The 16,613-nt window shown below is 41.3% G+C and overlaps 3 protein-coding genes across 3 annotated transcripts in view; 1 reads left to right on the forward strand and 2 right to left on the reverse strand.

The window, feature by feature from the left end:
• Positions 1-843: 843 nt before the first annotated feature.
• Positions 844-3,335, forward strand: LOC118421974. Its single transcript, XM_035829477.1, has 2 exons — positions 844-1,747; positions 1,945-3,335. The coding sequence occupies exons 1-2, from the start codon at positions 844-846 to the stop codon at positions 3,138-3,140; spliced, it is 2,100 nt and encodes a 699-aa protein (XP_035685370.1). The 3' UTR covers positions 3,141-3,335.
• On the reverse strand, positions 3,297-7,824 carry LOC118421976 (laminin subunit beta-1-like). The gene is made up of 5 exons (XM_035829478.1): positions 7,597-7,824; positions 6,355-6,549; positions 5,634-5,754; positions 4,567-4,743; positions 3,297-3,307 (listed from the first exon to the last, which is right to left on the reverse strand). The coding sequence occupies exons 1-5, from the start codon at positions 7,822-7,824 to the stop codon at positions 3,297-3,299; spliced, it is 732 nt and encodes a 243-aa protein (XP_035685371.1).
• A 4,662-nt stretch (positions 7,825-12,486) lies between these two features.
• Positions 12,487-16,613, reverse strand: part of LOC118421977 (mitochondrial-processing peptidase subunit alpha-like) — a 10,411-nt gene continuing 6,284 nt past the window's right edge. The window contains 7 exon segments of the mRNA XM_035829479.1: positions 12,487-13,522; positions 14,919-15,063; positions 15,594-15,656; positions 16,020-16,110; positions 16,512-16,549; positions 16,551-16,586; positions 16,588-16,611. Coding sequence (XP_035685372.1) covers positions 13,353-13,522; positions 14,919-15,063; positions 15,594-15,656; positions 16,020-16,110; positions 16,512-16,549; positions 16,551-16,586; positions 16,588-16,611 — 567 coding nt within the window. The 3' untranslated portion in view covers positions 12,487-13,352.

Here is a 16,613-nt window from a genome sequence, read left to right on the forward strand (position 1 = left end):
TCAAGTTAGGCATCTTCAAATTTTCCTTCCTGCTCTCTGTTTATATCTGTCCCCATGTTTAACTTTTTGTCATAAATGTATAAGAACTGAGGAAATGAATTCCTTTGGTTGTCGGACATTTTAAAGTAAAGTCTTAGCAAGAGGGCATCATGAACACAGAGGACTGTAGAAAAACTTGATCTTGACTATATTCACTACCAAGCACTTTGTGAACCATTGTACAGACTTTTCCTTCTGACTCCAGATCTGTTTTCAGCTTGACTATCAAAAGACAAAAAATTCCAGTTCAGTATATTGAATATTTTGTTCAAATCTTAGAACCAACAAACAAAATTCAGGTGGCCTACACGCAATATGCCTTGTACTATTGTGTAAACAATGGAAACTAAATCACAAAGCCATCGAGCTGTGTTATCATAACCAGCCATTGTGTAATCTAAAGGGCAGTCAACGTTATTTTGAAAGTCACATGATACATTATCATTAACTGCACTGTACCATTTTTCTTTCAGCCAGACCTAGTGACTTGAGCTGACTCTATGCCCACCAGACAAGACATGCAGGCAAACCACAAGCATTCGTCTTCTTCTAAACTAAAAGCAATGGCCTGAAGGAACAACAGTCTGCCTTACTCTATGTAATGCAGGATGTTTTAGTAAGTGCAAGAGGACATCCCAACAAATGACAGCTCAACAACTCCTCTGCTACAACATGGATGCAACAGGAAAACAAAGAAATACTGTGACGTTGAAACACTTTCCCACATGTGTACTCCTTTTACCCTTCCTCTTTCTACCTGCCGCAAGAGGAGATTTGTTTGTGTCTCCGGGGGAGACGGTAACCATGACGACGGGTTCCAAACTGTTGCTGAGCTGCCGGTCAAACGGGACGACCCGACCGACGTGGTATGTCCATGGTGCTGAAATCCTTGCAGCCCAAAGCGGGTGGAACAGAAGGATTTACTCTGAAGTTTTGGAGTTGTCGGCTCGAACCACAACCCTGAAGATAGACGGTGTAGAAATAGGGGATGCAGGAAGGTATGTGTGCGAGGATGGAAACGATCAGAAGATTGTACGGTTGTATGTTGTTGCTGAAATTGTCATGCAGGACACAAAACTTTCACAAAGCCTGAGGAAGGGCGAGGAAGGTGAAATCGTGTGCGTCGTCACCACGCAGAATCGTGTCAGGCCAACCGTCATTTGGTACAAAGATGGAGAAAGACTTGATACATCCTCTCCACAATACGAGCAGACACCAACAGGGGTTCTACGTGTGGCAAATGCTGGGAGTAATGACACGGGGACCTATCGCTGCGAGGCGGTCATCCCATCAACAGGAATGTACAACTACGTCGACATCGAGGTGGACGTTGTAACGCCAGCCTGGACGTACCGTTGGTGGTTCATTCTCGTGACTGCGGCAGCAGGCGTGTTCATCGCAATAGTCTCCTTCGATCTGTGCTGGTTCATCAGTAAGCAGAAGAGGGCATGGCAGATCAGAAAGGATCGGATGTTTGCCGCGACGTGCCACCTCAGGGATGGGGTTGGGACCGAATCAGAGGAACACCTCATACTGAAGGGGTCCCAAACGGGTCTGTACAGCTACGGTTCTTCGACTTACGGTGAACACAAGTTTGGAATCGAGGCGCCCTGGGACATTGGTCCAGACACGGACAGCCAGGAGCTTAAAGGTGTCGCAATCGCTGAGAGAGATTCTTCCATGGATGTTCAAGGTACCACAGACAGAGGTTTGTTTATTGTTTAGTTTTTTTGTTTTTGTTTATTTATTTTGCACTTTAAAAATAAAAACAATAAGGACATGACAATTTAAAAGAAAACCTGAACAGTGCAAGGGTGGCCAAAAGCTTCTGCTTATGAGAAGGCCTTCCTTTACTATCTTTAAAGTTATTACAATTCATATAAATTCTTCTATTCTTCTATTCAGGTTCCTCTATGGACATTCACACGGTGCTGATATCAGCACCACCTCACAGTGAAGCAAGCATCACAGACACAGACATCAAGCTGGTTGACAGCAGTGTGATGGCAAGTTCAGCAAACAGCTACAGCAATGACATAAGAAACAGCGTCTTACACTTGCAGCTAGACAGTCCGAGAAGCAGCGGATCCACCGATGATGGGAAGACGACTTCGGAGAGTAGCAGGGCCTATGTTCCTGCTCCTTACGTCACTGCGGCAACGGTCAAATCTCCAAGAAGCCCTGCAATCTCAGGGCATCATCGCCGAAAATCTTCAGGGGCCACTAAGATGGGGCTGTACCCTGGTAAGAAATCTAGCGACTCTACAGATGAGATCGAAGTCAGTGCAAAAACCCAAAAGGCAAAGAACGACAATTACATCATGTCTTCTGTCATGGGGAGTGAAGCTTGGAGTAGAAAAGCTGTTCCTTCAGAGAGAAGGAAAATAAAATCTTCTGACAAAGATGAAGAAGACAGCTGGCCGCATATTAAGAGTCTTTCTCACTTGCCGGAGACTTCCTTACAGAAGGGGCACCTGGTACGGCAGAGCGAGGTGACGGAGGTTCCTCCGATCCTTCTGGAGATTTCGCAAAACATTCCAATGGAGGATGCCGAAAGGACACTGCCGATGTCGCCAAGGGCAACACAACTCAAAACTTTCCTCGACAGTTTAGATCAGGGCAGGAATCTACCTCCTCCTACTCCCCAAGAAGGGGGACGAAACAGAGAAACTACAGAAAGTCCAAGCAAAGTGAGACACAGTCCACCTCCCAGTGTTTTCACGGTTAGCGGTGAGTTACTTCCATCGCCTTCAGCGAAAATGACAGTCCCGCAACTGCACGAGATAACCAAAATAACACCAACGCGTCAGAGGACCAACCTCTTTCTGTTGAGTCCCGAAAAGACGCCACCGCGGTCTAAGACAAGTCTACCGAAACTGCGTGAACTGAGCCAGAGGACCTCTAAGGGTCGGCAGAAGAGTCAGGAAGAACCACTACTCCCCGGTACGCAGCAACCAAAAGTTGAGTACTTTCGCCGCGCAGTGAGCCATCAGGAAGGGACACAGATGGAGACTCTACTGGGTCCGACGTACCCAAACTTTATTGCAGCGCCACCTACTGGAATGGACTGGAAGTTCAAGTTTGACGAGACATACCTCTAAAATGACTGAACAGTTTTTTGGCTCAGATGAAGGAAAACGCAAGGTGAAATTGGGAAAAACAAACAAAAGGATGGAATCCATTGCTTGCAGTCATGGCTAAGAGAAATTGCATGTTATTGAACACCTTGACTGTAAATAATGTAAAATAGAACATTTTTACTGCATATCTGAAAGAGACCATCAGTTTGTCAGGTGATCTTTAGGTAAACTATCTTAATATGTATTTTGTGACTAACCAAATATTATCACTGGTGAAAAGACTGCAATAAAATTGCACTGAATTATGTTGAACTTTCTTCAGTTGGAGGAATCGCTCCACTTAGCTGCTTTTACTGTAGATTCTACCAGCTTTGATTTGGACTTTTCTATAACAATATTTATTCATCGAGAGAACTTAACAGTGGCAAGACCTTTTAACTATTCTCCTGTTTTAAAAAGGGTGCTATAACGTAAGAGAAATGGGTGGCTAATTTAGGTTTGCATAGATGCTAACCTGTACAATAACTCCATAACTACCCATGCCAATATCTCTCATACGAAAAAATGTTTATGATTGTCAATCTATATACAAGCTTGGACAGAATGTTAAACTGCATACATTGCTGATAATAAATATATCTAATTTTAGATCTTTTAGTGAAACTTTCACAGGTGAAAGATTGATCGTATCAACAGCAATAATCAAATCAGCTTTATCATATAACCTATATCCTATATGTAAGGTGATCTATAAACTGGTTTGTATTATTTACAAAGCTAAAACCGTCGTGAGTCAAACCATTATTCGGCGAAACAGTCTTTGAGGATGTGACCCAAAAGACACGCATTCATCTTACAAGTCAAAGTGTAGCGTGCATGTACGTAATGTTGTACGTAAGATTCTTAATGTACAAGCATGGTACAACCTTGACAATATGATACCATACCACATAATTCATATCCATCACATGCTTCAAAAAATGATGTGCTAATATCATGCAATGGATTGGGAGTAAATATGATTTACAATAGTTTCGATCATAATAAAAATATTTGATTCATTAAAAGTACATATGAGTGTCAAATATTGCGTTCATTGATACCGACTCTTCTGTATCTGTATCTGTATCTATATAGCCGGTATAACCGCCGTTCGGCGTAACACACCAGCTCTTAATTGTTTGATACCAACAGTTTAAGACTGAAATTGCAGTCTTTCTCTTACTATTCATACTTTTTTCATTGACACTCTTTGATCAATCTTCTGCAAAACTCATCATCATCATCGCGGGCTGCTTGCCCGGACCAGGTCCACTCTCTGCTTCCAAACGTGTCTGTCCCCCATGGCGTTCTCTAAGTCCTCAACCCGCAACCCCACATCACGAGCAAGCTGATCTTGGTCAGTATCAAAAAATTAAAAAGTATTGGTTTCTCAAACAGTTCCTACCTCTGCACACGCCTCCCAGTGTGTCCCTCTCCTGTGTTCTCTCCATACTGAGGTAGTGAAAAGGCCTGCACTGGTCACATTTGTCCCCCTCTGTGTTGTCTGTACAGTTCTCACAGACCCCGTACCGCTTCTCTGTATCATAGTAACAGCTGCTGGCGTGGCCATGGCAGCCACAGTCTGGATTGGGAAATGAGGAAATGAAAGAATGAATATTAAAAGGACCAAATGCAAATTACTTTTCGACACATCGTTCTGACAGACCCATAATTTCAGTAGCACTGCTGCTAGCGTTGCCATGGCAGCCACAGTCTGAATGGGAAGAAGGGAATGAAAGAAAGAATTTAAGGAATGGAACTGCACTGTTTAACATATACATTGTACACGTAGGTACAGTTCTCACACACTCCGTAACCCTTCTCAGAATCATCTAAGTAGCAGCTGTTAGCGTGGCCATGGCAGCCACAGTCTGGATTGGGAAGGAGGGAATGAAAGAAAGAATTTAAGGAAAGGAACTGCACTGTTTAACATAATGTTGGTACAGTTCGAACAGACTCCATACCCCTTCCCAGCATCATAGTAACAGCTGCTAGCATGGCCATGGCAGCCACAGTCTGGATTGGGAAGGGGGGAATGAAAGAAAGAATTTAAGGAAAGGAACTGCACTGTTTAACATATACATTGTACATTCACATGTAGGTACAGTTCTCACAGACTCCATACCCTGGCTTCTCAACATCATAGTAACTGCTGGCATGACCATGGCAGCTACAGTCTGGATTGGGAAATGAAAAAATAGGAAGGATCATTTTTGCATCATGATGTTATATAATGTCACTAAAGACCAATCTAAGGACAAAAAACACAACTTTCAGGACACTTTTATTATTAAAGAAAATAGGTCACCAGAATAGATCAGAAGAGACCTTTCCTAAAAAATACAGTCCTTTCACAAAACTTCTAAAATCACAAAAATTAACTCAGTAACCAACAAATGCTGGTAAACCATTGGTTTATTGGCACTTATAGTTTGTAGTCTTTTTAAGCCTCATACTGTATTGTTTTCTTACCTTCACAGACATTGGCTTGATCAGGAGTGCCCATCCTCCAGGGCCTGTTGTTGTACAGGGGTAGGCACTCCTCACAGTTCACTCCCCGGGTGTGGTGGGCACACTCGCACACATTCTCATTCTGGAGAAAGATAACAGTCAATTGGTTTTACACTTAAACATTGTGATAACACAGAACTCAGAACACTGTAGACTTCATGCCTTCAACACTGGTCTTAAAGAGACCATTTTAACCACGTAGAAAATGATTGATAAAGGTAAGAAAACTTAAAATAAGAAATGATAGGCTTTTAATCCTGACAAAATCCATACTACTTTGTGATGTACAGGAACCAAGCTTAGAATGGACATACATGCATACATAGACTAATATTGTCATACACATGCATGCATGTGCAGGCACACACACACACACAGACACAACAACCCACGCACACATGCACACACTCACAAAATGATTAACACACACAACTACAAACACACATATTAAGACACACATACACACACTCCTAAAAGCACTGTGACACATACACACCCGCACACCCACTCACAGAAAATGTTTCTACTCAATGTTAAAGTAATAACAGACAACATATTTGTACCAAAGAAAGACGAGACACAAGACCAACACACTCTGGACAGACACACACACTGACACACACACACACACACACACACACACACACTCACAATGGCGAAGTAATAACTGTACGCATATTACCTCTCCTGTACACTCTGCTGCATGCCCAAAGCAGGAACATTGACCCTTGACCTCCCAGTCGGACACAGCGAAGAAGTCGGCCGTGTTGCCAGGCAACAGCATCAGCAGGCGCACGTCGGTCAGCATGTAGTGTCTGTACAGGGACTCGTCTGAGTAGAACGCATCAAAGTACTCCTGGGAGGGGTTGTACAGCACCTGGGTATGGGGGGAGATGGGGACCAGGGAAAATATTTTTAATGTAAATAGTCTGAAAAGAGTAGAATTCATTAAGGCCACTCCAATTTAATTTTTTTGCTTTTTTTTTTAAATTTTTTTTTGACTTGGATTTTAGAGAAAAATTCTTAACTCGAAAAACATAATGAAAACAAAGCCCGCAGACCCAGTTTATGCCTTGGTCCACTCAGCTGTATGATGTGAATACAGTCATATTCAAGTTTGATGCTTTTATCATGTTAACTTAAAGTTTTTAAAATCTGAAAACCAGCAAATCAAATTGGTGTGGACTAAAGTACAGCAAAGTAGGATGTACATGGTAATTTAGAATGATTTGGCCTACTCAACTTGGCCCAACACCACAGTCAACTCGGCCAAACACAATTTGGCCAGGGCTAATAGGTAAGGGTTACAGATTAGGCCGAGCTGGCAGACAAAGAGCTGAAGCTGTTGTACACCTAGGCACAATCTAGTATGAAAATGTAAACATACAAAAGTCTATGGCATTTGTATAATATTGGCAGTGACTGACTTAGTCAGCCACAATGGCAGCTGACATCTTTCTCATAACCTAACAGAGCAGATTCTAACAAATCAATATCATATTGCCTCCGTTGGTCAACATCAACTATGATAAAATCCAAATCAATAGTTGCCTCTACATGTAGATCAAAGTACAAGGGCACAAAGAACATCAATAGTTAGGCCACACCAATTTAATTCCTAATGGTTCTCTGACAATTTGACATACTAAAATTCTAGCAAGAGGATGGTGAAAACAAAGGGCCAAGTGGGAAAACTTGCATCTGACTCTGTTCACTCCAATGAAACCATGTGCACCAAGGCCCTGACTTCCACCCAGACTCTGTTTCTTCTTGATATTTCAATCTAGCAACATTTTCTAAAATCGAGAACCAACATATTAAATTGGTGCGGTCTTATACTGCAACTGCAGAATATAAGAAGCAGTCAGTGCAAAATGCATTACCTAATCTGAAGCAAACAACAAAACAAACTTTTTAATCTTACCAGTTCCTGTTCTTGTACGTCTGCAGTCGACTCGTCCAGCACTTCACAAAAAGGAACAGATAAGTCCTGATCGTCAACCGTCGTTGGCACATCAGGAAAACTCAGCGAGCAATCTTTCGCAAAATACTGCAAGGGATACCAAAAGTCTCTACTAGAAGACACGTTGTCTGCATTTCTGGCCTCCACAATCATACTCTGTGGTTTCTTACTTTTAAACGACACCAGCATGCTCTGGAACAAAAACTGGTCCTGTAGGCTGAGGGTCAATGTCACGTTAGTGTCACCATTTTCTGACTGCCACCAGGTGTTAAGGTTGGGTCTCACGTCAGAATAGTTCTGTCCTAATATCTCGACTGTTTCGATAAAACTGTCTTGTACGTAGCGAACGGGATGCGCGAGGTTTGGATCCGAGGCGTTACATATCTCTGTCGTTCTCTGTATGAAGTTTGTTGTTTCATATTGCGATGGAGGGTCTCCGCAAGTCGAACTGGCATTCAGAGATCTACTGACAAACTGTTCTGCGGAGTTCAAATCTGGCAGGAGGTCCACAAATGGAGGATAGCATCCTTTAACATCCCCGCACTGCTGTGCAAATGTACTTTTAACGTTTAGAACGCAAACAACGAAGATGACGAAAAAGGTCATAGTTCTAAAATTGTTGCAAAGTGCCCACAAATTTCTGTGTCTTGGCATTGTCCTCAGTTCCATCTTGGATGGGAAATCTGGAGAATCACAGTCAGGCTGATCTTAGATGTAGTCATGCAAGTTTAGCTGAAAAGGGAACAACATTCGAGTAATTAACTTGTTGATATACTACATAGTGGAAATGTTATACTCAATATAGGTCTTTTAAGAATATTTACAATTTTGAAATCAACACAGTATACATTGTCATAAAGAAGGTATCATAAATGTGACAGCTGCATGCACAGAATGATGTTCTATTAGTAATGCTATCAATAGCAATTAACTTTGTTAAATCTGTATTGGACAAGACATTACCAGATTGTGAGACAGTGTACATACAATTTTGTACATTGTACATTTTATATCATAAACACACCAGCTTAACACTCAATAATAATTCTAGCCCTTGCCATACATACATAATGTACATGTAGCGTTCACTTGCTTGAAAAGGAATTATAATATATGATTGAACAATTACTCAGTTGGTCATGGCCATAGAAATTTACGTCTCCTGCAAAAACTGCTTCTTTTCCCTCATGGAAATGTCTGAAAGGCTTGCTTTCACAAATAAAAGCAACTACCACCCTTTAGTATATGTAATGTCATCACCACAGGAATTGTTGATGTACACATTGCGGCATGAAAAGGGTTTGATAAGTGCTTTTGTTGTCACCATAATGGATTTTTTGTGTCAGGGCCCAGGATGAATCCTCGAGGGACCAGCTGGAAACCCCTCCAGCAAAATGTCCCAACTGCTCTTTGTTCACTTTGCTTTTAGAAAACCCTGAACAATTAAGGTGTGCTACAGCTGCTCTTACAACAACGCAGGGACATCTATGACAATTCTGAGGCCACTCTAATGTAGTTCCCTAGTTCTTGAATTAGGCAACATCATTAGTTAGTCCTTCAGCAACATGTCCCAACTGCTCTTTGTTCAAGTTTGCTTTTAGAAAACCCTGAACAATTAAGGTGTGCTACAGCTGCAGTTACAACAACACACTGTCAGGGACATCTACAACATTTCAGAGGCCGCACCAATGTAGTTCTCTAGTTCTTGGATTAAGCCACACCAATTTAATTCCTTAGCCTTCCTAAAGTCTCAATTGAAAGTCTCTGAAAGCAAAATGTCCCAACTGCTCTTTGTTCACTTTGCTTTTAGAAAACCCTGAACAATTAAGGTGTGCTACAGCTGCTTTTAGAACAACACAGAGACACCTATATGATGGCATCTCTAAAAGGCCACTCAAATAAAATTCCTTGGTCCTCGGATTAAAGAAAATAATCATTTTGAATCGGAATGTCAAAATAAAAACGGATTCTGAAAGGAAAGCCTTGACCCTGGTGCACACAGTTCCAGGGAGCAAACAGAGGCAAATGCCAGCAACTTTCTTGCAAGCATTCTGTTTTCATGATGTCATCTTTTTAAACCCTTGTATAAAACTGTCAGAAAACCAACAAATCCAGTGGATGTGGCCTAATCTACAAGCAGATGTTGGCAAAAAATCCGAACAGTGTGATGTGCGTTTCAGAAAAATTTTAGTACAAGGACAATGCGATCTTCTTCCAAACATCTGCTCGGTTCTTATTTTCCCAACTCCTATCAGGAAGACTTGTTATTAAGGTCCAGAGCATCGCATTTTAAGTTCACTGCTGGTTACGGACGAGGTTATTTGCATATTTCCAGCCTTTTAATCAGTGACAACGTTCACCCCTGATATAAAGTATGATTCAGAATGTCTGAATTACGTAGAGTAACATAACTTAGTAGAAATTCACATTGAAGTCCTAAAAACTGCAGGAATATTTCATTGACCTACTGACCTTATAGTTCTTTCCAATATTTCCGAAAGTTCATTGTTATAGTCCCAATCCTTTCAAAATGCAGCTGAACCTGTGAAAAGAGTAGATCAAACGACAGAATAAACATCCTGAAGGAAAGAACCCACGGCCTTTCGGCGAAGTTCAAAGAAACACCGCTACAACGTACACAGATCGCATTCACCTACAGGGCGCCCAACTTTCAGGCGGCCTGGCGAACTTCGTACACAAAAACTGACATCGAGCAAACATTACGCCCCTATGTACAAGTTGTCCCGTACTTTATAATTTAGGAGTTGATAATAAAATTGCCCGGTGCTAACTGAGCAGCTCTATTCAACCAGACCGTTGGCAAACAAAGTGCCGAAATGGCCGAAACTACAAAAGAACCCGCTACTAAGTAAAAGTTTCGGCAACGTTTCAAAAATATTTCGGAATGGAGCAATTCAACAATTTTGATCATCTTTTGTTCCAACAATAGCGAAAAGCTGTTAATACACTTGCCTTTGTGTTTCAAGCCTTTTGGATCGCTCCGTTTGCTGTTTATACGGCCACCTGTTTAACGGATACGCCTCTTACTCATACATAACGACAGGTGTATAGAGATCGGCTGGGCCTGTAAAACTACCTACACTTACCTCAATAACGTCCTGTCGTCAGCTGTAGCAGACGACACTCCGTTAGCGTGTAGTTTCCATAGCAACGGGCGATAACTGTTTCTTCATAAAGGCAGAACGGTTCAGTCAAATTAAGATCGTAAGTTGGGGAACGGTCGTTTGAGGATATTTTTTGCGTGTTCTGGTGTTTGTAGCGGATTTCCGGGCGGTACAAAGGTCGTGTTTCTCCCAAAGTGGACACTTGTGACTCTTGAGTCCAATACCGGGTTTAAAGGATAACCCGGCGGTAAGGGAGAATTTGCGCGCTGATCAGGGGCGGCAGTTAGGCAGTACAGAGCGCAGTCGCAGGGCAGCGCTTTTTGGTGGCGCACGGTGGAAAGTCACCGTTATACCTGTCCAGCGCGTAGCGAATTGCAGAAACCGCAAAAAAGTAGCAAGAGCTACTAAAACGCACCAAAATCACTTTGCAAAGTGCAAATAATACTTAACGATATCAATTGAAGAGACTATTGGTAAAACGTTACTTTGCCATACAGAAACGATCCGATTTATACTGTTACTAGAATTTCGATATCATGCCCTTCTGGTACTTCCAGTGAGCGCTATACGAAATGTGTGTTATTCAAAGTCTAATTTTTACAGTCACACGTCATGTAAATTTCTTTTTTTCTAACGAACAATTCTGCCCAAACATGATTGCAATGTAGACAAATTAATACTTTTACTTATTATGTTTTACTTTGGAGTGGCCAACACTTAAAACAGTGCATTTCTTCACTTATTTCCTTTAAAATATCAATGAAAAGATATTCATATTAAGCAACAAATTTCAGCCTGGTGACTATCTAAACTCGTCATTGATACGAATTAAACATGTCAACCTTTTTTGCAGTTTATAATCCTAAAGTTAGTAGCTTTTTAAAAATAAAAACAGCACAGACCAAAAGTAAATGAGACCAACATCTTTATTCATTCTTTGAAGATAAAGTTACTAACTAGTTACTTCAATATCAGTTCTCCCTTACACTGTATACCAAATAATAAACATAAAGTACACTAGGGTCAGACAAGCTGACATATTCAGCATACCATAAAAATGACTTATAAAACTTTACAATACAAACCAGTTGACACTGACGTGAGTTAAGCAAATACAACATTTAGAGACAACGTGCACACGTTTTTCCACGACCCAAGCATTACTTGTCTTATCTGAATGTAAGTTCATCTGTGACGGTAGTTAACATAATGATACAGTTTTTAAGACTTTATATCCGTACACAAAATAAAGCGCTTACCAACAAGCTTTCGATCAGTCCTCTGATCCTTCTCAAGTTGTAATGACCCAAAACCTAAGTCGCACTTCCGGAACGGAAGTGTGACGTCAGTAAAGGGTCAAACTAGCCGTGCTCTCAGAACTAGGTTTCTAGAGCATAGACGGCCCAGTTCAGTTAAAACATCGGAGGCGTCGCAACACATCCGTATAGAATCTCCGGGACACTCTGTGGATTTCGACAAGGTGAAGGTACTTGATTCCGAACAGGATTACTTTCTCCGGGGAGTGAAAGAGTATCTACATCAGAGCCCACCAACCTTCCCTCAACAGAGACGGGGGCCGATACCGATTGCCAAGCACCTTTGACCCTTTACTGACGTCACACTTCCGTTCCGGAAGTGCGACTTAGGTTTTGGGTCATTACAACTTGAGAAGGATCAGAGGACTGATCGAAAGCTTGTTGGTAAGCGCTTTATTTTGTGTACGGATATAAAGTCTTAAAAACTGTATCATTTTGTCTTATCTGATTCAATAAATCTCAGAACTGGAGAATTTATTCAATACCACTATTGCTTGTTCATTTCACTAATTCGTCTTCACCTATCGTAGAAGAATTTGTCTTATAAAGTATTTGGTTTTACAAAGATTGTGCATTTTTTGTCATGTAAGATGTGACTAGCAATACAATAAAAGTGTGCTTGACGGTGGGAGACACTTTATCCGCATATGTTCACCCAAAAGTGACCCAATAACATTGTTTTTTTCTTCTTATGTCTTAAATAAAATCTCAAGGAAAAGGAAACTCATGTATGTGCAGAAGCATGGGGGTAGGGGGCACTTCAAGTATATGAGCTTGGTAACAAGACAAATACATGTAAAGGTACGATGCACATTTTTGGCATTGGGGCTCTTCTATATGTGCGCTTTGTACAGAGACAAATGGGTATGATGCACCATTTCAGTATGAAACATAAACGTAAGAGAGAGTGTCTATAAACTTCCTTAATGTCCACAAAAACCATGGAAACATCACCATGGCTACCGGAACAGCGTAAAGCCCCGCGGCAATTCTGACCGTCCCTGCTGGAGACATATGGTTATGATGCATCTTTTGTTATGAAACATAAAGCTTAGACAGCATGTCTATGAACTATCTTAAATGTCCTGAAACCATGGCGACGTCACCATGGCTACCGGAAGAGCGTGAAGCGCCGCGTCATCTGTCCGTCCCTTGCCCTGCTGGAAACATATAGGTATGATGCACCTTTGAAACATAAAGGTATGAAACATAAAGGTAAGACAGCATGTCTATGAACTATCTTAAATGTCCTGAAACCATGGCGACGTCACCATGGCTACCGGAACAGCGTGAAGCGTCTCGGCATCTGTCCGTCCCTGCTGGCCAGCCCTGTCTGGATGTCCTCGTAAGAGTGGAGCTGTCGCAAGTCTCCCAGCGCCGCGACCGACGGCTTGGTCTCCAGCATCCGTCGCGCTACCCGCCGGATATCCTCCTCGGTAACAGCAGCTGTGCAATAGTGAAGAGGACAAACCTTCATTTTTTATCACTGAGGCCACACCAATTTAATTTCTTGGTTCACGGATTTTTTTCATAAAAAATATGGAGCGAGAGGGCGAAACAAAAATAAAAATTGTAAAATGGTTGGGGTAAAGGTAACGGCTAATCCAAAACATAAAGAAAAGTTTTCAGCTTGAAAAAAGTACAAAAACACTATTATTGTACAGTAACAGCACCTGTACCCACACTTTAAGGAGCTTATAATATAAAGGCCAATTTGCTACACCAGAAAGTTGGTGAATGGCTTCATTAATGGTGAAAATTTGCTGAGTGGTAATTTTTATTTTTATTTTTTTTTCCAAAAAATAGGAGCGAGCGAATCCGTGAACCAAGAAATTAAATTGGTGTGGCCTGAAGAAGGCAATCAGAGATGCCCATTTTCAACCCCTTACACATACAGTACTACAGTACTTTGTGACCCTTCTAGATCCACAGACAAAATAACATTTTTATCTTATGGCATTGCCATACTGAGAATTGGAGAACGCACAGACACACACACAAACAAGCACAACCACTTTGTGTCAGACAGAAGTGCTGTGTTAGCCTAACTCCTCCTTGGTAACAGCAGCTGTGCAACAAGGTGGAGGATAAATTTCAATTCCTAAATATCACTAAACACAGCAAACATAGATGGCAAATTTCACACCTTTGTACATTGTATAGTTTTTATTGAGAATAGAAACAGACACACGCAAACACATGCTCATCAGTAACAGCAGCTGTGCAACACAGCAGAGGACAAATCTCAATGAATTGCCATGCCAATTGATTTCCTTGCTTTTTAGATTCTTAGAAATAAAGAGCAAACAGACCTAATATGACCATTTTTACGTTTGTGAAGGTTACTCATCCAGAATACATTAAAATTGAAGAAGATTCACTCTTTACTTCTGGATACTTTAAAAATTTTAATAGATGTTTTGAAAGGAGTCCACCTTTCTTCATCAGTAAAACGAAAATACTTCATAAAGCTGAGTGCACAGTGGCATGAACCTGATCCTCTGGCTTTGTTTCAGCATGTTTTTTTTCGCACGCATGCACGCACACACGAACACACCCCCACGTCATTTCTGTCAAAAGTACTGTGCTGGTTTATCTTCTCTGCAGGAATTTAGAAAACTAATCATTACAGAACGTCAAATACAATGACAAGCGAAAAAGTCCTAAAAAAACAAATTTTCTTTGTCTTATACTTGCAAAATGCTCTTACTATCACCTTATGATGATCTCTACTTGTGGTGGCTATACCCACCAATCACATTGCAGAACTACTTGTACCCACCAATCACATTGCAGAACTACTTGTACCCACCAATCATGTTGCAGAACTACTTGTACCCACCAATCATGTTGCAGAACTCCTGGGGAGTCTTCCTGGCACTGTTGTTCAGCACCTGCCTGCCGATGTCCTCAAACACGATTGGTCGAGCTTCCAGATTCATCATCAGCATCGACTGCAACTGGGTCTTGGCTCGTGCCAACTCAACCTGGGGAGAAGGGGGGTACAGCATTCATCATCATTGACATAACAGCTGCTTTTCCATGCTTCACACTAAGGCAGGCCATCATTGTCTTCCACAATCTTTTGTCTGAAATGGTCCGTTCATTTTGTTTCCTGCCCACAGCAAACTCTCTCAGCAAGATCCCAAGCACTCAATTTTTCTTTTCATGTCATTGCTTTCTGCCCCCTCTTCCCTTCTTCCTGTTTGAGTCCTACCCTAGGCATTCTTGCCTGTCCTAGCCATTGCAGCCTCAATCTCGAGTAAAATTCATACATGACAGTCTATAATGTGGACAGGATATATATCTATATAAAAGAAAAGGTGATAGCAAACAGAAAAGTAACAAAGGGTCTATAAACTGCCTGAATGTCTAAGTACCATGACATCCTCTCTATTGCTATCCAACAGCATGAAGTGGCCTTTATTATTATACAGGACAATTTGGACACAAAGTAGACTTTGCAGAAGGTAGAAGAAAGGGAAAATAAATCAAAACAAACCATCTTTGAACTTACCCCTCCCACTGGCCCTGCCATTCGGACAAACTCTCGGACTAACACACCAACCAGTTCTCGAACCTGGGGGTCAGATGTTAAAGAAATAGTGATTGGCCAAAACATTGTAAAAGTTCAAAATCACATGCACACTGTCAGGTACTTAAAACAACATTTGCTATAATTACATAGTATACATTGTATACCACTGGTTTTCAATTGCAATCAACTTTGGGGAAAGTTAGTAATTTAAAAGCTATACAATGTAGGTGTAAGCACATTCACCGCCTAAATACACATATCTAATATCTATCACATATCTTAAATATGAACTATGTGCCTATTCAAGAGTGTAAAAGACAGCAGAGAAGTACTAACTACATGGAAGTGCCTATTGCAGAGTGGAAAAGATACAAATTTTGGATGTAAAACATTTGTATTGCGTACCTCTGTGGGGTGTGCACTAGCATGTATACAGAACAGACCAGTGTCCTCATAGCTGTGGTGGTACGCTGTGGCATTGTACATCCAATGGTACCTGTGGGGTAGAATGGCAGTTTAAAAGCTCAAGATGGAAGAGTCAAACTGAACTGTACATCCAGAAACATTCTAGCTCCATTGAAATTTGAATTTGAGAAATCACAGTTTAACCATGTTGTCAGGAAAGCATTTGTCCTCTCAGTCACTTACAGGAGGTACATGAATTAGGTGCTATCTGAAATCATCCTGTGCTTTGAGTAACACTTGCAATGTGTATTGTACTACCTCCGTCGATGCATTTGTCGTACAGAAACATTTTGTCAAACCTGTCTTTAAGCATAATGTTAAAACTATCTAATAAGGAACTCTTTTTTTGTATATGTATTTTGACATAAAAAAACATTTGCATGTACTACATGTAATTTGACTCTAGCATGAAGATGTAGCAAGCCTTCTCACCTGTTGAGCACATTAAGGTACAGCCGTGTGTACATGCCCCTTCCCAGGACCCCCTGCGGAGAATGACCCGCCCCCCTCCCATCATCATGTTCAGCACAGCAA

The sequence above is a fragment of the Branchiostoma floridae genome, chromosome 8, assembly GCF_000003815.2.
Source record: "Branchiostoma floridae strain S238N-H82 chromosome 8, Bfl_VNyyK, whole genome shotgun sequence".
Taxonomy (NCBI): Eukaryota; Metazoa; Chordata; class Leptocardii; order Amphioxiformes; family Branchiostomatidae; genus Branchiostoma; species Branchiostoma floridae.

What these genes read in the sequence shown, in the direction of transcription:
- LOC118421974 (XM_035829477.1), top strand. Translation starts at nt 844, where the DNA reads ATGACGACGGGTTCCAAACTGTTGCTGAGCTGCCGGTCAAACGGGACG. An exon ending in TCAAGGTACCACAGACAGAG is followed by an intron (nt 1,748 to 1,944) that starts GTTTGTTTATTG and finishes TCTTCTATTCAG; the next exon opens with GTTCCTCTATGGACATTCAC.
- LOC118421976 (XM_035829478.1), bottom strand. Translation starts at nt 7,824, where the DNA reads ATGCTGGTGTCGTTTAAAAGTAAGAAACCACAGAGTATGATTGTGGAG. An exon ending in CAGCAGAGTGTACAGGAGAG is followed by an intron (nt 5,755 to 6,354) that starts GTAATATGCGTA and finishes ATCTTTCTCCAG; the next exon opens with AATGAGAATGTGTGCGAGTG. An exon ending in TCAAGCCAATGTCTGTGAAG is followed by an intron (nt 4,744 to 5,633) that starts GTAAGAAAACAA and finishes TTCCCAATCCAG; the next exon opens with ACTGTGGCTGCCATGGCCAC.